The sequence below is a fragment of the Triturus cristatus genome, chromosome 5_2 (genome assembly GCF_964204655.1).
Source record: "Triturus cristatus chromosome 5_2, aTriCri1.1, whole genome shotgun sequence".
Classification (NCBI taxonomy): Eukaryota; Metazoa; Chordata; class Amphibia; order Caudata; family Salamandridae; genus Triturus; species Triturus cristatus.
Genome location: NC_140588.1, coordinates 425,189,466 through 425,213,411, shown reverse-complemented (window position 1 = coordinate 425,213,411; position 23,946 = coordinate 425,189,466). Strand labels below are relative to the sequence as shown.

The following is a 23,946-nucleotide window of genomic DNA, read 5'->3' as shown; positions in this document are numbered from 1 at the left end:
GGCTCTGGCAGTGAGTACATGTCTTGGAATCATGATCCTCCGGTAGACACAGGATGCAGACCCTATGAGAGTCAGTCCTGGCCTTCTTCTTGCCACAAGCAGGGCAAGGATCAAAAAGAGAAGGCATTTCAAGTTGGAAAAAATGCCCAAAACTGCCTAAAAAAGACAGCCTCTTACTGACATAGATGTAAAACGTCGAAGTAAGGGAAAAAACAGTTGAAAAACAGACAATATTTTCTGAGAAACTCAGAAAAAAGTGGAGCTCTGTTGCCAGGATCCTTCCAGAAGGAGCCGGAAAGAACAACTGACCTAACTGCCACCCCTGAGGCATGATGGGAAGGTGGGGGTCAGGTGTGCCTTAAAGGCACGGTGTCAGTTTTTTGCTATGCAGCTATTAGTTAGCTTTTCAGTCTTTTTAGACTGGGTATTTGCAATGCAGCCTGGGAGCTTCCTATGCTTTCAGTGTTTTCTAAGAATTTCTGCTGTTTTCTAAGCATTAAAACAGTTTCCAAACAAGTTATAATGTTGTTTCTCATGTTTATAATGCTATTTTCTTATGTATAGTGGAAATTCCTTACAGCATGGTTCAGCTCTAGGATGTTATGGGCTGCAATTGCTTGTGTATACATATAGGTATATATGTATGGATATATATATGTGGGGCACATATAATATACTGTTTCCGGGATCCCGCACATGGGCGGGAATATTCTAATGCTTATGACTATTGATGAGGATCCCCTGGAAGAGAACCTTCACTGACACAATTTTCATCCACGACGATGTCTCTTCTTCCATTACCTTCAACTTCGTCGTAGACAGTGACGTCATCGACGACGATGACTTCGTCGACGGATGAGACTTCGTAGAGGGCTGTGGCTTTGTTGACGGCGAAGACTTTGTTGACGCTGGCGACTGCACCCTTGTCAATGGTGGTGTATTTGTCGATGAGGGCATCCTCAACGACGGTCACCGTCTCGCCGACAACTGAAACTTCGACTTCTCCATTGACAACGACTTCGCCGACGGTACATTTTTCGACGATGGTGTCGCCAATTTCAATTTTAAAGAGAATGCTGAGTGCTTCATCGACAAAGGTTTCACTCCTTTAGATGACGATGTCAAAGGAATGGTCGACGAAATTAGACACTGCGTTGACGACTATAAGGATGTCGTCCACGATGAGAGGGCCATGGAGAAAGTCGTCCATATCGACGTACCTGAAATGCTTTTCTTCCCCGACAGAGAGCTCGCCAACGGCTTGTCAGAAGAAGGCTTTTTGAATGTTAATTTGAGCTCTGTAGGTGGCGTTTGTGGCTCCGAAACAATCTTGGATGGCTGTTCTTTTTTGTGAGAACCTTTTTTGAGCTCAGAGGAAGATTCATGAGAGTAACTTCTTGGCGTATTTCCTTTAAGGCTCCTTATCCAATTGTGAAGAATCCCTTACCCTCTTTAAATAAATTTTTGAAGACGTAGACTGCTCACTCTCAGAATGTGATACAGGGTCAGACCTGGTTTTCACATTTTGGAGCCAGATGAGAAGAAAACAAGTTACTTACCTGTAACTACAGTTATCCAGTATTGGTATCTTTCATAGATTCACATGCCTGAATCATTCCCCGTCGCCGAGGCGGGAGTCCCCGGTAAATAAAAAAAAAGTAGTGCCAAAATGCTAGTAGTAGTAGTAGGCCCAAAGAAAAGGCCAAAAGCCTGTATCTTAGCAGCCTATCTACCTCATTATGCAAAAAGAACCAAGAATTTGGTAACAACCAATCAGACACCAGCACCCTTCTAGAACCCTCTCAGCAGAGCCAGTTCTCCTCAGATTTTCGTAGCACAAGTGGGAAGTGAACGTCCCAAATTATATAGAACTGACTCTACGGGGAGGAGGGTGGGTGCATGTGAATCTATGAAAGATACCAATACTGGATAACTGTAGTTACAGGTAAGTAACTTGTTTTCTTATCCAGTATTGGGGTATCTTTCATAGATTCACATGCCTGAATCAGAATAGCGAGCAGTATACCAAGTATACAGTCGTTTGCGGATGGCGGGAGACTAGTGCTGATACTCCCTAATTGCATCCACAGCTTGTTAACAAGAGTTATAAGAAAAGATCTTAAAATTCAAAATATGCCATCTATAAAGAGAAAAGCATGTTAACATGAAAGCAAATCATCATTGTAACACATTGCATTGTTATATTAAAGATATCAACATCTTACATATTAAAATATGAAAAAAGGGTACCTGAAGGTATCTCAAAGAAACAGATGTCGTAGTACAGCTTGCCCAACTGCTGCATCATCACGATGCGTAGATTGGAGGCAGTAATGTCTGGTAAAAGTGTGGACATTTTTCCACGTCGCAGCACGGCAGATATTTTCTAGAGTCACACCAGCAAACAATGCTGTAGACGCTGCTACTGTCCTCGTGGAATGGGCCTTGGGTTTCCTCAACAGAGGCCTGTGAGCCTTGTCATGGCAGAAAAGTATTGTAGATGCTATCCATCTGGCAATGGTGGATTTTGTAACCGACTTTACCAGAGTAGTTTGGCCATAAGCCACGAATAATTGATCGGACTTTCTGAGGTTCTTTGTTTTCAGAAGATAGAATTTAAGACATCTCTTGATATCGAGAGAATGTAAGGCTCGTTCCACTGGGGTGGATGGATTAGGAAAGAAAGTCTTTAACGTCACTGGTTCATTAAGATGAAACTGTGAAGGCACCTTAGGGATAAACGTTGGATTAGTTCGGAGGTGCACGTAGTCTTGAGTGAAGCGTAGAAAAGGTTCCTTTACAGTAAACGCCTGAATTTCACTCACTCTTCGAGCTGATGTTAAAGCCAGAAGTAAAGCAACCTTCCATGTAAGGAATTTTAGGTCAGCCTTATGGATGGGCTCGAATGGATGCTTCATTAACTGCAATAAGACTGTGTTGAGTTCCCATTCCGGTGGCGGAAGTCTGACCGGAGGAAACTCTCAGAATAGTCCTTTCATAAACTGTTTAATTAAAGAGGATGAACAAAGGGAAGGGCCATGAGCACCCCTTCTGAATCTAGAAAGTGCAGCTAAGTGGACCTTGACTGAAGGGAAAGAAAGCCCAGATCTTGCCAGGTGTAACAAGTAAGGAAGGATCTTTTCTGCAGGGTCATCCACCGGGTGCACCTGGTTTGCTTCACACCAGCAGCAAAACCGTTTCCATTTTAGACGGTAAGTTTTTATCGTGCTCTGAGCTCGTGATTTTGTTAATATATCCCTACAGTCCTGAGGGATATCCAGGTCCTTAAACTCTAAGAAGTCAGGAGCCATGCGTGTAAATGTAGGGACTGAGGGTCCGGGTGGAGAACCTGACCCTTGTTCCTTGACAGCATTGTGGGCGTCGGGCGAAGACTGATCGGCTGGTCCTGTGATAGCAATAGGAGCTCCTGAAACCAGTATTGGCGTGGCCATCTGGGTGCAATCAAGATGAGACGACAGCCCTCCAACTTCATCTTGCGTATGACCCTCGGTATCGGGGGAAAAGCGTAAGCACAAATCCCTGACCATCGCATGGACAGGGCATTCCCCCTTGAGCCCTGTTGAGGGTATCTGCTGGCATAGAAGCGGCATTTCTTGTTCTCCTTCGTGGCAAACAAATCCAGCGGTGGTGTTCCCCAAGCTCTGAATATTCTGAGCACCTGAGCTTGCTCTAGCTCCCATTCGTGGCAATCTGATTGGGATCTGCTGAGCGTGTCCGCTAATGTATTGCAGAGACCTCTGACATGTTCTGCTCTGAGGGTTATGTTGTGGAGTGTGACCCATTCCCACAACTCCTGAGCTTCCGTGGACAAAGTTGCTGATCTTGTTCCTCCTTGTTTGTTCACGTAGAACATGCTGGTGGTATTGTCGGTTCGAATCAGAACCGAAGAACCTGCAATCCTTGGAAGGAAAGCTTGCAGAGACAGAAAAATTGCTCGCAATTCCAGACTGTTGATGTGTTTGTTTTTGTACTCTGGGGACCACTTCCCCTGTATCTGTAAATCTTGGAGATGACCTCCCCATCCTTCCATGGAAGCATCGGTAGTGAGGACAAAGTCTGGAATTTTCTGAATGAAAGTAAGTCCTTCTGATAAGTTGGGAATATGGGACCACCAACGTAGAGCGCTCTTCATGCCTGAAGTGACTCTGATGATGTCGTCGAAGGAGCCCATCACCTGCTGCCACTGAAGGTGTAACTCCTCCTGCAAGGGTCGCATGCGGAGCCGCGCCAGAGGAACGAGGTGTATTGCAGAGGAGCACATCCCTAGCAGCGACGCGAACATCCGGACAGAAACTGACTTTCTTTTGGAAATTCGGATTGCTAAGTTTTGAAGACGAACCTGCCGTTCGTGAGACAAGAATGCCTTGCAGCGGACGGTATCTAACAGCGCGCCCAAAAAAGGAAGGATCTGCCTTGGTTGTAATTGAGATTTGCTCCTGTTGATCGTAAGCCCCAGAGAATGGAACAGACGAAGAGATGTTGTCACGGCAGTCTTGACTGATCTTTCCGAAGGACCCTTTATTAGCCAGTCGTCTAAATACGGAAAGACTTGGATTCCTTGGGAGCGCAACACTGCTGCCACTGGAGCTAGGCACTTCGTAAAGATCCTTGGGGCAGATTTTAACCCAAACGGGAGCACCTTGAACTGGTAATGGGCGCCAGCCACTGTGAAGCGAAGATACTTGCGATGCTTCGGATGTATTGGGATGTGAAAGTAAGCGTCTTCCATATCTAAGGAAGCTAGAAAATCTCCCTCGTTGAGGCAACCTAGAATTTCCGCCAGAGTGACCATGCGAAATCCCTGCTTCTTGAGGAATCTGTTCAGATTGCGAAGGTCTAAGATTGGGCGCCACTCCCCTGATTTCTTCTTGATGAGAAAAAAGCGGGAATAGAAACCTGTCCCCTTTTGAAGCGCAGGAACCTTCTCGATTGCGTTCTTGAGGAGCATTGTTAAAGCTTCTTTGAATAGTAAGTGAAGACGAGGGGGAGGGGGTCCCTTGGGTGGTTTGTTGGGTGGTTTGGTGACAAACTCTAAGGTATGACCGTTGTGAACCAGGTCCAGAACCCACTGGTCCGACGTAATTTCTTGCCACCTGGTCGCAAAAGTTGAAATTTTTGCACCCACAGGGAGGGGAAAAGGAGTGAAAGGCACCCTGCAGAAATCATTGCTTCCGTGAGGTGTCTCTTCCCTGATTCTGCGATCTTTTTCGTCCGCCTTGACGAGAGAAACCAGATGTATTGGTCTGTCTGTAGGAAGACTGATATGATTGCCGATACTGAGGCTGGTACCTATTTTGTTGGGTATGATAACTTCCTCTGGAAGAAAATCCACGGCCCCTTGCTCCTCTGAAGGTACCTCTTTTGTATTGCAAGGAGCCCAACGATCTTGCAGTATCCGTTTTAATTGCTTGGAGTGCATCATCTATGTGTTTTCCAAACAATGATTCGCCATCATAGGCCATGTCCAATATTTTTGTCTGGACCTCTGGTCTGAACGTGGTAGCTTTCAGCCAACCCTGGCGCCTAAGAACCGCAGCCCCAGCCAACTGGCAAAAGTTAGTATTCGCAATATCCAGTGCGCAGTCGATAGTCTCTGAGGCTGCACGCTCACCCTCCAACAAAACCTTTCGAGCATCTTGCCTGTTATCCTCTGGGATGAGGTCGATAAAGCTTGCCATTTCTGACCACATCTGGCGGTCATAACGCCCAATTATCGCTAGGGAGTTGGCTGCCCTGATGGAAGCAGCTGCCATAGTTGAAAATTTTTTCCCAATTAGATCCAGTCGGCGTCCTTCCCTATCCGGTGGTGTAGTGACCGGTGCTGCCGGATTCTTAGACTTTTGTTGGGCTGCCTGAGATATAACCGAGTCTGGACGCGGTTGACCAGTGAGACAAGAGGGACTGTCGGCTGGAGCACGGTATTTTTTGTCAATCCGTGGAAGCACCGCTGGTACTGATGCCGGGTTTTTCATGATTTTAACCCCTTCTTTCCAAATATAGTCAATGATAGGGATAGCTCTCGTAACCTTCCTTGACTCCTCCTTAAAATCATGCAGAAAACAGTCAGACTGCTCAATGGTAACTGGCAAGCTGAACCTGGTCGCAGCTCGCTGCATAAGGTTATGGAACCCCCCTATATCTTCTGGAGGCGAATCAGATGGTAGAGGGGTAGGTGGCGAAGGCATAGGGATTATATATGAATCCCAAGGGTCTGCTGGGTCTGGCAACTCGCCCTCTTCGTATTCCTCCTCCGAGGTTGTATCCTGATGCGGGTCCTGTGGAGGATCAGGCAGTTGAGGCATTGGGGCTGGACCCTCAGGCAGAGGCAATGGGTCCGGCTGCGGCGCAGTCTGTGGAACCTGTGGAACGTTTGGCTGCGGTGGAAAACGCTGCTTATAATCTGCAAGCATGGCTTGTAGGTCTTGTATCAAAGTAGGAGGCAGATGTGACATCTCATTCCTACGAGGTTGTGTGTAGCAGGGTCTATGATGCGGAACGATTATGTCTTCCTGATAGTAATGCCCTTGATAATCCTCATCCTCATCGTCCTCCTGACATTTGATGTGCAGTTCCGAAGGATGGCGAGCAACCCCAAAGGGCCCTTCGTCCTCGTCGTCCACATAATCATCATCGTCACACTGCACATAAGTTTCCAGGAGATGCGAGGGAGTAAGCGGTGAAATGTCCTGCCTTTGAAAAGACTTTAGTTGAAAAGTCCTGGTGGAAACTGGAGTAGAGATCATCGTCGACGAGGTCGTCGTCGACGGGGCTGTGGTAGACGGGATCGTCGACGGGATCGTCGACGGTATCGTAGATGGTGCTATCGTCGTCGACTGGCTCACCGTCGACGGAGCCGTCGTCGACGGGCTCGACATCGATGGAATCTTCGTCGACGAGCCCTTCGTCGACGGGCTCGACGTCGACGGGGTCTTCGTCGATGGAATCTTCGTCGACGAGCTCTTCGTCGACGGGCTCGACGTCGACGAGCTCTTCGTCGACGGGATCTTCGTCGACGAGCTCTTCGTCGACGAGCTCGACGTCGACAGGCTTTTTAATGGCGGAATCGTCGACGGCGGTACTGCTGACTTCGTCGACGAGGACTTTGTCGACGACCCCTCGACGGTGGGCTTCTTTGAGAGGATAGTAATCTTCGTAGACATAATAGGAGAGAATGTTTGCGTCAATGAAGAAGCAGACGAGGTGACAGAAACTGAAGATTGAGAGTAAGCCAAAGATTTTGAAAGGCTTTTACTCACAGTTTGCTTGACTGTAGATTCCTGAGGAGAGTGCGCATCAGAAGTAGAATGATGCGATTTCTGACGCTTCTTCCCTTCGCTGGAAGAGCTGTCCTGCGATCTAGCTCTCTTGCTAGAAGTAGAGGCTTTGTCATCCTCCTCAGCCGAAGAGGATTTAAGCCACAAAAGCACTCTCGCCTCCCTATCCCTGAGAGTTTTTGTAGGGAAGGTGCGGCAAATCTTGCAATCTTTTGCCTCATGTTTAGGGTAGAGGCAGTAGATGCAGTCTACATGTTGATCATCAACATGGACTCTCTTCTTGGTGCAGGTCCTGCAGGACTTAAATAAAGCCTTCTTGTCTGACATGCTGAAGCAAGTTGAAAGAAAACTGAGAGGCACTAAGGGAGACTCCCTTCCACACGACGTGCGGTGAAAATCTGAGGAGAACTGGCTCTGCTGATAGGGTTCTAGAAGGGTGCTGGTGTCTGATTGGTTGTTACCAAATTCTTGGTTCTTTTTGCATAATGAGGTAGATAGGCTGCTAAGATACAGGCTTTTGGCCTTTTCTTTGGGCCTACTACTACTACTAACATTTTGGCACTACTTTTTTTTTATTTACCGGGGACTCCCGCCTCGGCGACGGGGAATGATTCAGGCATGTGAATCTATGAAAGATACCCCAATACTGGATAAGATGTCCTTCCCGGTCTCCAAGGGTCTTGTTAGAAAAGGTGCAACCTATTTTGCAGTTTGACGACTTATGAGACTGCTACAAACAATAAATACAGTCTTTATGAGAGTCCTCTACATCCAATATTTTCTTCAAACATGTGGCTCACTCCCTGAAGCGAGCCTTCTTAGCCTTATCTGACATAGTCCAGTCAGATTTGGTAACAAACAAACAGATATAAAAGGTAGAATAAATATCTGCCTATGAATATATATCAAATGAAATTACTTTCCCGAAGAAAGAAGTCCAGAAATGTTCTTGTCAGGAGTTGTAGATGAGAAAGCTGAGCAGAGCTCAGAGGAGACTATCTATCACAACGTGCAACAGAAAATCTGAGGTACTGAGCTTCTCTCTGGAGTGTTCTAGAGGGTAATTCATGCTGATTGGTTAAGGCAAAACGTTGGTCTCTTTTAAAAAAATGACTATGATAGGTTAATAAACTGAGAGGCCTAGGCCTTTTCTAGTCTATACCTATCAGTGTACTACTACTACTATTACTACGGGGAGTGATTCAAGCATGTGAATCTATGAAAGTTCCAATACTGGAGTAAATGTAAGTTACTATGGCAAACAATTGTTATACATATATGTATATTTTTAAAAGTGCTCCGGGATCCACACACATGGGTGGCTCTTTTCAGAGTTTATGACTATTGATGAGGATCCCCTGGAAGAAAAATGTAGAAACACTTTAACAAATCGAAGGGTATGGGGCACCTCCTTTTGTTCTCTACCAAGCAGTTTAGCAATCCTAATGTAAAAGACATCTTGAATTGTAAATGTTCATTTTACAGGAACAATACAAAAATGTTTTTTTTTTTAAATGCAGTTGCAAGGAAAGATTTGTTTAGTTTATAAGCTTGTTCTACTTTTACTAATTTTCAGTTCAGTATGTAGTAATATAAGGAGCTAATCATATCTGTGTTCCCGACTACGTTCTCCACAATATTTCTTTATTGTTCTTCCACTTATACAATTTGTTATTCTCTAGTTAATTTTTCCTCACATTCGGAATGCCAAACACGTAGATCAGAGTGATAATTTCATCAAATGGTAATTTGATGGCGAAAGGCTCAAAGGGGTAATGGATCCAGTTTTTTGCCCAACCTGTTTTTCAATGAGGATAATTCAGATATCACTTGTCCTTGGAAATGGGAAACCCCTTACCCATTAGTTCAGTGACAGTTGAAAGTGTACCAGGACAAGAAATTATATTTATGAGGGTTCGGTAGGGTCCATATTCAATGTCTAGTTTAGTTTTAGGACTGGCAAAAATTACGTTGGAAACCCTTAGCTTCTCCAAATTTATTTGGGCTTATAAATAATTACAACAGAAAGACTATTCTGAGGCACAGTCAACACGTGTTTCGCACCCTGCAGGCTGTGAGCCGGGGCTTTCTCAAAGCGTTTAATCAACAAGCAAAACTGTTATCGATGGTTGTCATGCATCTAGTATAGATTCAATGTAAGCTATAGTAGAGCAGGCACGTATTGCTCTTACATCGAGTTCACTTAAGGAAGAGCGGAAGAAAATTCTCAACCTTCACTAGCGTTCTGGTTCAAATCTGTATGCAATTTGAGCCTTTTGGTTATGCAGGTTTCAAAAGTAAAGCTTCATTTGGAAACGGATTAAACAATAAGCAAAATAGTGACTTCAGTTGAGACGTTTGGGCATGATTTGGTGTAGGATTTCGCAGGGTTTGTGACTGCGAAAATACATTATATTATTTATTAAACACCTTTTTGATATTCAGAAAAAAACTTTCCAGATTGCATAAGTGGCTTTGCAACTTATTCCAAACCTCAATTACAAAGCAGCATCCCCCTCCCCCCCTTAACAATGAATCACAAGATTTACTAGGGGACCTCTTCCTAATGTCTTCCCAAACCGGAAACCTTTCAGTTTTTTTTTTTAAAGCTGCACCGGTTACTTTAAGGAAGACAGACTGTTACAGAACAGGTTTCCCATTGGGGAATGCAAACATAAAAGTGGAGCACTGCTCTTCTTTGCAGGCCACATTCCCTATGTTTGTAGTCAATCACAGGTGGTCGCAAATAGAGACCTCTGTTATTGACTTTTGTTAGGCAGTTTGTTCTGCAGCCCCCTGCAACTACAGATTTTGTGACATGACCTATTAGTTCATAGGTCGAATTGCAGAATAAGAGTGGGTTGTAAATAGTGTGCAATTTGCAATCACTACTTGTGACCTAACTCTTTATACATTTAGTCCTATATTCCGGTTTCTCATTTGAAGCATCTCTGTTATGCTGAATGAAAAGAGATGTAATTTCATGAATAAGCTGTTAAGTAATTGCATCCTCGGTGCAATGAAATGTACTACGTGCCACTCGTTTCTAATTGCCTCAAAATAGACAGTAGCATGTAATATGAAGGTCATGAAAAGAGTTAAAAGAAAAATGGTACTTCCACCTTTTGATCTCCTTGCACTTTCTGGAGCTCTTTCAGAGTTCTCTCCAATTTCACTTTTTCGTCCAATGCACCTGTAGCCTGTTGAAAAAGAGAACACAGAAAATAATGGATCAGATTGTCCAGTAAAGCTACCCAGTACATAGACACACACCCTTTCCTCAAATGGTAAATAACATCATCTTGTTTCATCATAAAACACAATCAAATACATGGAGGTAGGCTTTTAATTTTGAGGAAGATCCTGGCATCCCCAAATGTACTACAGTACAAATATTCACGAGAAGTGCATATATAATGGTTGGTTCAAATTCATGTGGACTTTGGTGCTATTCAGGAAAAATCATTGCAAATTGGACTAAGCACTCAGCAACTACATGTGACTAAACAGGAAAATCATGTTTGGCCTCTGAGATGATGACAATACAAGTGTCAGTACAATTAAGAGCCTTGCCCTGCAACTTGAATTTGATCGGAACCATCACCCAGCATGGTAGATAGCTCCCAGCGCAACCGGAAAATGTTTTTTCAACATAAATTGCTCCAAAGACTCATGGGATGCCAGAACGTGATACAGAGAACATTCAAACGCATTTGACCAGAAAGGTAAATCATGTTTAGTCTCTGAGATGATCCCAATACAAGCATCAATACAATGACGATGCCTTGCTCTCGAACTTCAATTTTATTAGAATTATCATTCAGAGTGGTACACAGCTCCTACACATCCGAAAAACTGCTCCAAGGACTCGTAGGATGCCAGGAACCTCCAAATATTTAATTTTTATTCCAAATAACGTAATCTCTGACATTAGACAGAGAAAATTTGTACTTTTGAGCTATTTTCCACGTTTCCACCCTAGATGACGAGCAAATTGTTAGAGGCTAGGCCCTTTATGTAAGAATTTGCGAAGATACGGTCTTTTGTATACCTCAATTGGTGTTTTGAGATGACAGTTTAAAAAAACATACATTTAATGGGATTAAACTGTGCACCAGGTACTACAGTTTTGAAAGACATACTGCTCAAATATGCCTATTCATTAAATTTTACCGTTCATAAGATTACATCTGCAGTGGCTTAGCATGACTTAGTCACCAAGTTACAAGTCTTTTGATCTCTAAACATGCCATATTGATTACTTTACTTTGGCGAGCATCTATTTTGTGCAATACAATACATGTGTTTATTAGGATCAGCTTACCTAATGGCTAGAGGTCTATACCTGTTCAAATTCGAACTTACTCCAAACTCACAAGCTCTCAAATCTCATGCAGCACATGGCGAATATAGACTTTCTCCTCGAATAAGAGATAGTATTAAAAAATGCGGGCAGGTACACAAATTAAAAAATCTCACTTCATTTTGATAGGGGCAATCCATGGGTGGACACTTTCAACCATCACAGGGAAGGAGGAAAAATGGGGTAGATTCTTTAGGGTGGAGTAATGGTTTCCAACCCTTGCTATGTGGTTTTCTAAGTGCAGAGATAAAAATATATTATGAAAATTGAACTTCTAAGCCCATTTTGAAGCAGAAACATTTGATACTACTTCGCCAAGCTGCACTGAAAATGTAACTACAAGACACGTTCATACCAGTACTAGTCAATAACATAAGAGGGTACAGCTTACATATGATAGATGCCTTGAGCCAGCACACCTGTGTCCTCTTCCCGGCTCCTCCCCATTTTTCCCATCAACCGTGCTGCTTAAGAGTCCCGCCCTTACGCGCCAGCGGAACGCGCCCGGAGCGAAGACCGGGCTAAGAGCGGGCCGTTTGAGGCCGTTCGAGGACAGGCGAGGCAGGGCCAGGGCCTACCTTCTTCCGCTTTTACTGTGACTGCATCAATGGCGACTGTGAGAGAAACTCGGAGCAAAACAACCCAGGCTGCAGCCAAGCCCACAGGTACATTGGACTTATATTTTGCAAAGGCTGGATCCCTGTTGATTGACGACATATCCACTCTAGAGAAGCGTATTTCCCTAGAAATAGACTGGATTAGAAGATCGTCTTTAGGCCCTCTCAAACATGCTACCTCCCCACCACAACTGTTAGATTGTGTTGACCATGTTAAGGGGGGACCGCCTGGATTACCGGTTTCTTCGACATCAGTGAATCCAAGCACTACGACTTCATCTATTACAGACTGCGATATTTCTACTCCAATTGATTTTATTACACTATCCCTCCCGCCTCCAAGGCTCTCTACTGCCCCCACATCTTGCAATCTGGATATAACTCCCGAGTCAACTATGAAAACTAATGATATTCCTAGTGTAGATTCTAATCAAGGAAATCGTGAGGGAGCAATACCTAAGAGGAAGGGAAGGGCCCAAACTATAGGAGGGCGCAGGCCAAAGAATCTGATGCCTGCCTCTAGGGGAAAAACAAACTCTCCATTAGTGGGACGAAAGGGAGTGGCAGTACCCCTAACCAAAAGACCAGTGAGTCCAATAATTGCTGCACGGGTAGAGGGCCCCTCACTTGCAGACATAAAATCTCTCTTGAGCGAGTTACTCACCCCCTTAATAGATCGCCTTGCTAAATTGGAATCATCTATAAGTAATCTGCATCATGATATGGCTCGGTTAGGGGTTAACCCTAAACCAACTAAAACACCTATAGACTCCACAGCTACACCACTCTCTAGGGACAGTCACGGTCTACAACAGCTCCCCCATTCACATCTGCCCAGACCAATTCCTTCCTCAAAACCTGGACCCACGACCTCTCCACAGAATACCGTCCCCACTTCCCGTGATACACCGTTTCCTTCCCCACCACGGGCGCAGGAATATAATAGCAGACACAGACCAGTTAACTTACCGCCTGAGTCAGCCCCGTATACAGTCATCCTAACGGGTATCCCGGAATTAAAACCATCTATCAGCGAACCAGTGGTGGCTTTGAAAAACAAAGTCATCCACTGGCTCTCGAAAAACAGGCCTTTACCAGAGGGCATTAACAGTGAGGTTCTCATGGTTAGGAGACTCCCGTGGCTGGGCAATACTAAAAAAACTATCCCGGGAGACTGTGTATTGATTAATTTTAGGGATCCCGGAACAGTTTCTCATATATGTAGTTGGCCATATCCAACTACGAGTTCTCTTATCCAATCGCTCCCACTCTCCTTCTTTTACCCTCCCATAACAACTACACAAGCTGAGGATGGGTGGGATTTAGTACCCTGGAGAAATAGGTCAAGGGCTCCACAGGCGGATAGGGAACGCTGGCTGACAGGGTGCCCTAGACATGACCAAGTACCCACCCACAATCGTTTCTCTACTTTAGACATGGTGGATTGACCGTTTTTGTCTGTGGGTGGTGGCGCTCTGAACACAACTAAGATTAGACAACCAGTACCCCCTACGGACGAGGGACATTTTCCGTACACTAAAGTCACTGAAGAGGGTAGCTCAGAGGTGGCCTTTCCACCTTGGAATACCCCACCCGCGAGGGTTATACAGGGAATTGATTACGGCCCAACCTCTCCCCAAGGGTCGGAGTCGGAAGTGGTTTTACCCCCCAGCATACCTTGCACGGCTCCAATTTCCTCATCACTCAAAATTCTATCCTGGAACATTGCGGGCCTCTCTAATAAACTTGATAACCCGTCTTGGTGTTCTTTCATCGAGCAGAAAGACATCTGTCTCTTGCAAGAGACGTGGGCTAGAGAAAATATTGCACATAAGGGCTTTGCAACCTTTTCTAAGTATGCTACGTGGGGGGGTAGGGGGCGCCCTTCAGGCGGCCTCACAACATGGGTGGCCACTGATCTAGGTTGTAGGGCGGATATCTTTCCCACTAATTCAGCAGACATCCTTGCTGTGCTGCTGGAGTGGCCAAACGCCGCTAGTCTGTTGTTGATTAACATCTACTCACGCCCAACCAATATTTCCCAGGAGTCATCTACCATTACGGAGCTCGCTCTGGTTTTAAATGACATACCAGACAGAGGGTACTGCCTATCTCGTAGGAGGGGATTTCAATTGCCACTACGAGCCCCTCCCTGGCTTTATGGAGGGTCTGGCCACGGACGAGGATCTCTTCTGGCATATTCCTCCCACTCAGGCTCCGGCTCCTAGGTCATGGTCCCCCCTGGCTCTGCAAATCAACTCCCTCTCGTTGAAATACGGCCTTCGCGTGTTGCAATGGCAGGTCTAAGTCCGATGGTATGGCAAGATGTACTTTTAATAGAATGGGCAGTGAATCCAGACTGGACTATGTTTTGGTTCCTGTGTGCTCATGGTCCTTTGTAACAGACTTTTGGGTTACAATCAGGAGTGATAGTGACCATAATGCCCTTGAACTAAATTATAGTCACCCCGGTTCCCCAGCTAGGGGAATTTATAGGTGTGAATCTGAAGAATGCCGGGTACTCGAGCCCAACAGACGCAGAATAAAGTGGGAGCATATATCTTCCCATCCGGAAAAAATTCATAATTTATATGCTCAAGCACTGCCCCTACTGGAGAAACTCCAGGTGATAGCAGAGAAAGGCACTAGTGAGGTTATCTATTCTGATTTGGGACAGCTGCATGCCGACTTCCTAATAATAGTTTCTGAATACCTAACGAAACCAATAACCAGGACTAATAGAAAATCTTTTGGTCCATCATGGTACAACGGCGCTTGCCGAAAGGCGAAAGCCGACCTCATGGGTGCAATCAAGGAAGGTAGGTGTGCCGTGGACATCAGGGCCAGACGAAGTGTCTACAAGTCCATGACCTCAAACGCCAAAAGAGAATGGGAATATGATAAATGATCAAATCTCACTAATTTCCTGGCCCGTGCAGACTCGCGCAAATTTTGGCGCTGCGTCAACACGGGATCCCAGGAATTGACACCTGCCATAGAACCCAATATCTCAGCTAAGGTATGGCAGGACCATTTTCAGTCTCTTTATAAACTGCCTGAGGATGTAGGGGAAAATTCTAACCATCCCCACTGCTCCCTTGAGACTGATGTACCATTCACTTTTAAGGAGGTCCGAGCCGTTCTGACTGGCCTTGCCACTTGCTGAAAAACCGGCACCTTTGACCGCTCTGCTTTCAACGATCTAGCATCACGTAAGTGGAATACGTTACTTGATTACACCGGCTTGTTTCTTCACACTTGCGCTGCTCTGCGTTTACTAATATACCTTTGACGCTCTTTTTAACTTGGCACCCGAACTCTTCCTTCACCCTTTTCCTTCGTATTTGCGCTTGCTTAAATCCTTCTCTATACTCGTTATAATTTAATTACTCGCACTTGCTACGTTTTTCACTCACGCTATTTACTCTTTCCTCATACGGTCTCATGTTTACTTCTGTTTTTTGTTCGCACATAATTCAGCCTATCACCAAGACTCGCTTTACACGATTGACCATGGACTTGTATTCATCTCACTCACGATTCCATTTCTCAAAACAATTGCTCTTCGACACCACACCATGCATGCATCAACGCACCATCGCCCTACTTTAAGTACACTTCCTGAATGCTGTAGACACTTTCGTTCGTTGTTTTTTCAGTCAAACCAGTTAATTTGGAATGTGAATTTACGTTTTTTACGTTTTTTGTACTTTACTCTTTACTAATGTTGATATTTTCATATTGAGTAAAAGCTGTTCCCTTGTATCCTCCCTTTTAGTGCTGCCCCTGACGAAGGGCCGTACCGGCCCGAAATGCATTGGGCTATACCGAGTTTATGAGTACAATATACTCGTTTGTGATGTACAATCGTCAGTGATAACGTTACCTTTTCAAAGGAATGATTAAATTCATGTGAACGGAATAAATTGATGAACTACATACAAACTTCGCTTGATTAATTTCTCCACCGGAGTGCAATTCGAGTGACACGCTTCCAACCAGAACGTGCTCTCACACTTGCCACAGGTAAGGCACCTGGCTTGGATGGGCTTCCGGGTGACTTGTTCAAGCAGGAGCCAGATGTTTGGACCCCCTATCTTGCGACCCTCTATAACGCCATCTTAGCAGGTATGGCTATTCCGGGTACTTGGCTGGGGGCGGAGATTGTACCAATTTTCAAAAAGGGTTCCCCTCTGCTCCCAGCCAATTACAGACCCATTAGCCTAATAGATGTACCGCAGAAGATTTTGGGTAGGCTCATTTTAAATCGCCTCCAGGACTGGATCGAAGAAATGGCGATTATGAGCCCTTACCAAGCGGGTTTCCAGCGTGGTATCTCCACCACTGACCAAATCTTCCGGTTAAACCTTTTATATTGGAAAACGGTGCTGATTGAGGGCGGCAGTCTTTATACAGTCTTTGTAGACCTTCGTGCCGCCTTCGATCTGGTACCCAGAGACAAGTTATGGTCGGTGTTAACAAAGATGGGGGTCCCCGGGGATATTCTCTCAATTTTGAGAAGGTTGCATCAGGGGAATTATGCAAGAGTAAGATGTGGAAGGGATGGAACACTGTCTGATGCTTTCCCGGTCGATAGGGGGGTTAGGCAGGGTTGCGTCCTCGCCCCGACTCTCTTTTGTCTATTCGTTACCGGGGTCGTAGATCATCTTTGCACCCTGAACGATATTGATGCCCCTAAGCTGGACGGCAGCAGGGTTCCCGCAATTATGTTTGCGGATGATACCCTGCTGCTCTCCAAATCCCCCATGGGACTCCAACGGGTCTTGGATGGCTTTGTAGGTTTTTGTGAGGAGCGTGGGTTGGAGATCAATGCTGCTAAAACTAAATTTATGATCTTCAACCCACCCCCGACCACACGCTCGTCGCCCAGTATAGGATCCTCTAGGCTGGAGAGGGTTTTTACCTTTGAATATCTGGGTATAGTAATAAACGAACGCATGACCTGGGAGCCACACAAACTAAGAGCGAACATGAAACTGACCCAGTCTGTGGGTGGCATTGCCAGGATGACAAAGGGCCTTACATACAGACCACTAGGCCCACGTATACAAATATATAAGGTCCAGGCTCGGGGGGCCATTACTTATGGTGCAGAAATCTGGGGACATACGCCTGTGCAGAAGCTTAAGGTAACAGAGAACTCTTTTCTCAGGCAGCTGACAGCTTTACCGGCCAGTACTCCTCTTCTGCCACTCAGATTAGATCTGGGCTTAAGACCGCTTTCAGAGGAGTTGGGCTTAAAACCCCTAACTCTATGGTGTAAAATATGGTCGTCCCCAGAACATTTCAAATATAGAGCAGAGCTGCAAGAGATTTTGCGCCTTCGTAACAACATACAAATTCCATGGCTAAGTTACATAAAGCTTACCTGTGAGACATTGGGTAGACCTGACTTGTGGTACGACCCAGAGGTTACATGCACCAGGGATTACCGCAAACTTATCACGAAGGTATTCCGTGAACACCACTTACAAGGTGCTATAAGGACAGCGAGGGAGGGCTCTCATTTTGCCCACTTCTTGGTTTTTAAAGATTTTTACCACTTAGAGTCAACTTACAATGATATGGGTCCCACTCTCACAAGAAAGCTTTACATGCAATGGCGCTATAACACTCTCCCCCTGAGGGCATACACTGCTCAGTGGTCTCACTCAGCACACACGACCCTCTGCCCCCTTTGCAAGCAGACACAAGAGACAGACCTGCATGTTTTATTCTTCTGTCCGGTGTACACCAGAGCAAGGAAGTTTTGGCTTTGCCCATTACTTAGAAACATGGGTTTCAAACAACACCTCCCAGCTTTTAGAATACTTAAATCTGACATCTCGCCCCCAATTGCCTTTGCTGTTGCCAAGTTTTTAACGTCTATGTGGTTTACACGCTCACGTCTTCTTAAAACCATATCAAGTAATGACGTTGGACTGAGTTAATATTTTATTCACAACTGTGTAATGTTTTAATACTGCTATGTTTTTAGTGTATTATGATGCTTTCTTTTATGGTCGTAACGACCGAAATAAAGATATTTGATGATGATGATAGATACATAAAGGGCCAGAGTCAAAAAGATTTGCTGTGACTTACTGTTGTAGTACTCCTGAATTCCAGGAGTAATCCAGGATTATGCTAGAAGTAGGTAGACGAAGCTGAAAAGCCATGGATGCCGCCTTAGCTCTTGAAGAACAACCATGAAGTCTTGGAGGCAGTTCTACCTTTCTAGGCGAATTCCTGCCTGGCAGTAGTATCTTTTGCTGCCTTACTGTTTGGGGTGAGCGAGCCCATTCCTGTTCGTTCCTTCTCCCAACCTATGACCCTTGCCCCATTTTCTCTGCTACATGACTTGTGTCCCCTTTTCTACTCATGCTCAAGCCCAGTCCCACAGATTTCCAACTCCCTCTACCTCTATTTGTGCATGATTTTACTTGTGGCTCAGATGAGCATCCCTGCACCTATGTTTTCTTTTTTAGGTCGGAGTGAGTGGGGGTTCAAGGGAAAGTGAACCACACATAAATACTCATTTCTATCTCCAGGCTTCATTTGTGTTTCCTACTCTTTCTATGAAACATCAATAAAGACAGAGAAAAACACAGTCAGTGAGCATTTGTACTTTTGTTGATGGATGGAGACATAAGCACTATGAGGGGGGTTAGACTTGAGCTGCTGCAAGTAAGGATGCCCCTCATTTCTCTTCCCCTGTATGATGTATATCTTTATGTCACTCTCAGTCACATTCCGCACTACAATGTGTGGTGGCTCCCATAAAAATTGGTTTCCCATGACTACCTGCTTTCCTTTGAACTTCTCCCTCCTCCTGAAAAGTGGCAGTCATTTTTTGTAGATTTATTTTCTTGCTAAAGCTAATTTACACAAGCAAATCATGGCGTATCCTAGAAACAGAATATGAAGAGATCCCTCAGAACAGGAAATCGCAGATTAGAAAAGGTTTGAAAAAACGGGAAGAATTTCGTGGTTAAAATTAAATTCACACAAACCTTTGGGTGTAAAAAAAACCTTTTTCAGTACGTGTCTTTTGAGGCACAAGTTAGAGTTTACTAATTCTCTTTGAACATGTTTTTGCAGCTAAGGTATTTTTCCATTGTCACAAGAAGTCAAATGTTCATGTTATTTCTGTATTTGTAAAGTTTAGATCTCCACTAAAATGTTGGACCACCAATTGGTGAGTGTAAATGCAGACTCTGTCAAATTACCTCTTAACTAAATAATTTTTAATCTTGAAGCTGTATATCGAAGTACACAGGCTTTTGTTCCAAGTAAAATTGATGAAAATATGTAAAAAAAATAAAAAAAACCGACTTCATTCTCAAGAGAGACAGTATCACTAGTGTGGTAATGGAGGGAGCACGCTGACAGACATTGTTTTCACAGGGAAGTATCTGGAAGAAAAACAGTACATCCCTGTTTGAAATAGGAAGAAAATATTGTTAGAACTAATAATGTTAACCAGAATGCTGAACTTTCTGTAGTTACTAGAACAGTAAAAAAGGTTATGTCAGCACCGAAACCTATGTGGTGCTGACCTAGGCAGCACAGGATTACCACGCATCCAGTGAAAGCATTTCTTCCTAGGCAGCACTGTCCCTGAATGGTTTGGGATAAGCAGACGCTGCCTGGGTTAGGGGATGGGAAGGCTTCCTTATTGTTGGGGAAATCTGACGCTTCCAAGATATTAAAGAAGGTTTTGGCTGTTTGCTAGAAGGTTCACGGTTCTTTAATTTGTTGCAGCATTCTTCCTAATGTTATATACCGGTTTCTATAGGAATAAGGAAGATGTGAAGTTCTGGTCACTGCATTGCAATGTAGTTGACGTTTCTTTGTCTGATTTGGACCAGTCCTTGCTCCAGACAGCCCTAGTGCTCCAGCCCTGATTCTTCCAAGTCTGCAGTGCTGGTCTTCCTAGAACCAGTTCTTTCTTCAGTTCTCCATTGAGAGGAATGTTCTTTATGCCAAAGGCGTTTTTCTGCTAAAGACAGTTTAGCTAGCTTCTCTGAATGCATGGGGTCTCTTAACATGTCGTAATGTGGGATCGAGGTGAGAACTGAAGGGCATAGCCCTTTTCTTGAGGAGCAAAAATCATGTTATCCGAAAGGTCATTGCATTCAGCCCTTGACAAAGGGCAACAACAAGATAATTGGAAAAGGGATATTGTAAGCAAAAATATAAGAGCTATCTACGTATACTCAAATGCCCTCTCATTTGGCCTATCAAATTAAAAGTGTTTGTGTTTCAGACAGAATCAAGAACAACTACTAAATTAAGTGCACATGGTTAAAGCCATGCAGCTACAAGACGTATGTTTTTAAGAAAACCAACAGTGACTCAGACAAGATTTACCTAGCTTGCTAAAACTGTGATTTAACAAAGCAGGTTTATTTTGCAGCAGAGCAATGGTGCTGTTTAACAAATACACTGAGGTGCAAGACAGGCCACTGAATACAGTAAATACAGCAATTAAGGAAAATTACCTGTGATTCTATGGTCTTCAGTCTTGATTTTAACTTTTCATTTTCCTCATTAAGTCTTGCAATTTCCTTTAAAAAAAGAAAAAACAATGATAAATACTTGATGTTTGCCATGATTAAATGAACACAATTAATTCAACATATATTTACAAAGCCCATTTCTGGAATACAAAGAAGATATTTTACAGAACAAATTACATAAACTGTACAATCATCTGAATATGAGTCATGTGGCATGTACAGGTTACCACTTTCTTAATACTCTTGTTGTCTACAGGAGGGCATATCTTTATCACAATACGTCACTTCCTATTCTTTACGCAATGCATTATAATTATCCCCTAAGTGCATTCTTTGTAGTCCACAGTATCCATTAGTCAGCAGGAAATCAAAGCAAAAAAAGGGAGCATGAGCGAGGCATGGTGAACTCTCATGCATATACAAGATTTGAATATAGACAATTCCAATCAACTAATAGTTTTCAACTTGACTGCATGGTGTGTATGTGCGTCTGTATACATACATACAAACATATATATATATATATATTCACTGAAAAAACCATAGGTTTCAGGGGCGTTCTAGTTAGCTGGACTTTTCACTCGTACAAAACCATTGAAATTCCCCCGTTATAGTTAGTTCAGCTAACTATAACTTGCGCGCCCGCAATGCACTGCTGATGACGTGACATATTACATCACTCATGACATGGTCAGTGACATCACTCATGACATCACTGATGACATCTCAAATGACATCACTGATGACATCTCAAATGACATCACTGATGACATCATCCAGTGAATGTGTGTTTTTCTGAAAATTACATATGTTTTATATATGTATATCTCAAGGTCGAGGGAAGAATAAATGGGTATATAAGTGTCTAAATGGATGATTTGTTTTTGAAAAAATGATTGTATAACTGACTGATTAAGTGTATCTTAGTGAATACATGGCTTAGTGAGTAATGTTTAAGTATGTAAATATCTGTATCAGTCTCTCACTTTGTGTATGAGTGGCTGCATGGGTTGGTGAGTAGCTACATGAGTGTCTATATAGGTTATTAGTTGGTTTTTTGAGTATCAGTAGGAGTGTCTGAGTGTCTGTATGGTTCGTTGGGGGGGTATTACGTAGTGCATAGGTGCATGAATGAGTGACTCGCTGTTTGTATGTGTTGAAGACAGCATGTGTGCAGGACTGTATGGGTGGATGAGTGTGTCCATGGGTGTGTTAGTGAGTGAATGACTGTCTCAATAGTGTCTTTATGAGTAACTACATATGTTTTAAACTAGTATATGTGACTATTGGTGTATATAAGTGAGTATATGTGAGAGTTAGAGATTGGAACCCTTGATACTCCTGAGGCGAAAAGCCGGGAGCCGCTTGCTACTCTGTTTTAATCTTGTTGTGTCACATATTTGCTAAAATGCCGATTTTATGAGCACTTTTACCTGTGTTATTACGCTGTGACTGCCATCCCGACCGCTCTGTGGGCTCAGCGCCGCCTCAGCGCTGACAGCCGATTCCAGGGAAGGTAACTCGGCGCCATTGCCGGCGTGCGACTTAACCACGCCCCCTTGGTGGCCACGCCCCACCCCACTCCTACATAAATCATGTGTCATTTCCGTACGCGCAGCGGACGGGCGCAGCGGGCGCGCCGTTTGCGCACCGATGGCGCGCCTAAGGCAAGCCCGTCTGCGCCCGTCCGCGCCTGGACCGTGCCCAGGGCCAGACCCCCTGCTAGTTCCGTTGATTCTACCCGCATGTGCTGGACTAATACCCAACTACATCTCTTAAATCCCTCCCCTTGCTCGGCCACTATCCTCTGCAACCCTGACCATTTGGAAAAAGTTCCCTTCCGTTGCCCTCAATGTAACTTCACTCTCCCGTCCTACCTACCTCGTCTGCCTTCTTATTCTATATCGCAGCCCTCTTCGTCTCACCTCCGAACGCTGAAAGCAGGCCTGGTTAACTGCCGGTCACTACCCCGTCATGCCAACGATATCTGGATGTCAATTTCCTCTGACAAGTGGGATATTCTATTTCTCACTGAGTCCTGGATCACTGATTCCTCCTCTCCGGATATCTATCTTGCCATCCCCCCAGGCTAAGATATAAAGTGTATCAATCGGGCTGGAGGAAAATCTGGAGGCGGACTAGCCGTCATCCTTAAATCCCATCTTCAGCTGACCACTACCAAACTCACCAACATCAGTATAATTGAAGCCATGTACTTCTCTGTATCTGACTCCGCAGCAGCTATACTGGCTGGTACCTTAGTCTACAACCCCCCAACTGCCGCCTCCCCTTCTCTTACTGCACTTACCCACCAGCTGGCTGACCTATCCCTTAAACACCAATATTTTCTAGTCTTAGGTGACTTTAACCTCCACGTTGACAACCCTCTCTGCGTGAAGGCTAACAATCTGTTGGAAACCATGGATAGTCTGAACCTCACACAATTAGTCACTGGTCCCACTCATGTGGCTGGGCACACCTTGGACCTTATCTTCGCCAACTTCTCGACCATCACTGTCCTCCCCCCCCTCCTCCTTACTTGGTCTGACCACTATCTTATCCCCTTCTCTCTCGCCCTAGGCCGGAAACCTGCCCCCCTGGCCCCTAGGAAAGAGTTGGGAAGAAAGTGGCATAAGGTCACATGTGCCACCTTGGACCCAGTATTCCACTTCCAGACGGAATACCTCTCCACTGATATTGACGGAAATGTCTCTAGGTTGAATACCGCCCTAATCAAAGCTATTGATGCCATTGCTCCCCAGAAAATCATTGCCTCCACTAGATCTCGTCCCTCTGCCCCTTGGTTCTCCACCCCCCTCCGTGAGGAAAAAAGCAGATGCAAGGCACTCGAACGTAAGTGGAGACAAAACTATGACCTTGAAGCTAAACTCACTTACAAATCTGCTTTGAAAAAATTCCTCAAACAAAAATAAATCACTATGAAAGACCATTTCTCTCTTCAAATTGCTAATGCCAAAAACTCGTCAAAAACCCTTTTCACCATTGTCAAAGACTTCATTAATCCTCCTGCTAGGGCCACTCAGAACTCTGCGAGTCAGGCCCTATGCGAGGGACTCTCTGACTACTTTCTTGAAAAAACTAAACAAATTCTGTATCTCCTTCCCTAAAGGGCTAGCCTCCCTGCCTCC

At 44.5% G+C, this 23,946-nt stretch overlaps 1 protein-coding gene across 1 annotated transcript in view; it reads right to left on the bottom strand.

Moving 5' to 3' along the window:
• Window positions 1-23,946, bottom strand: part of LZTFL1 (leucine zipper transcription factor like 1) — a 446,657-nt gene that overhangs the window by 255,246 nt on the left and 167,465 nt on the right. Inside the window, exons 6-7 of the mRNA XM_085607356.1 lie at window positions 20,780-20,845; window positions 10,418-10,495 (exon numbers count right to left, since the gene is read on the bottom strand). Coding sequence (XP_085463482.1) covers window positions 10,418-10,495; window positions 20,780-20,845 — 144 coding nt within the window. The remainder of the gene's footprint in view (window positions 1-10,417; window positions 10,496-20,779; window positions 20,846-23,946) is intronic.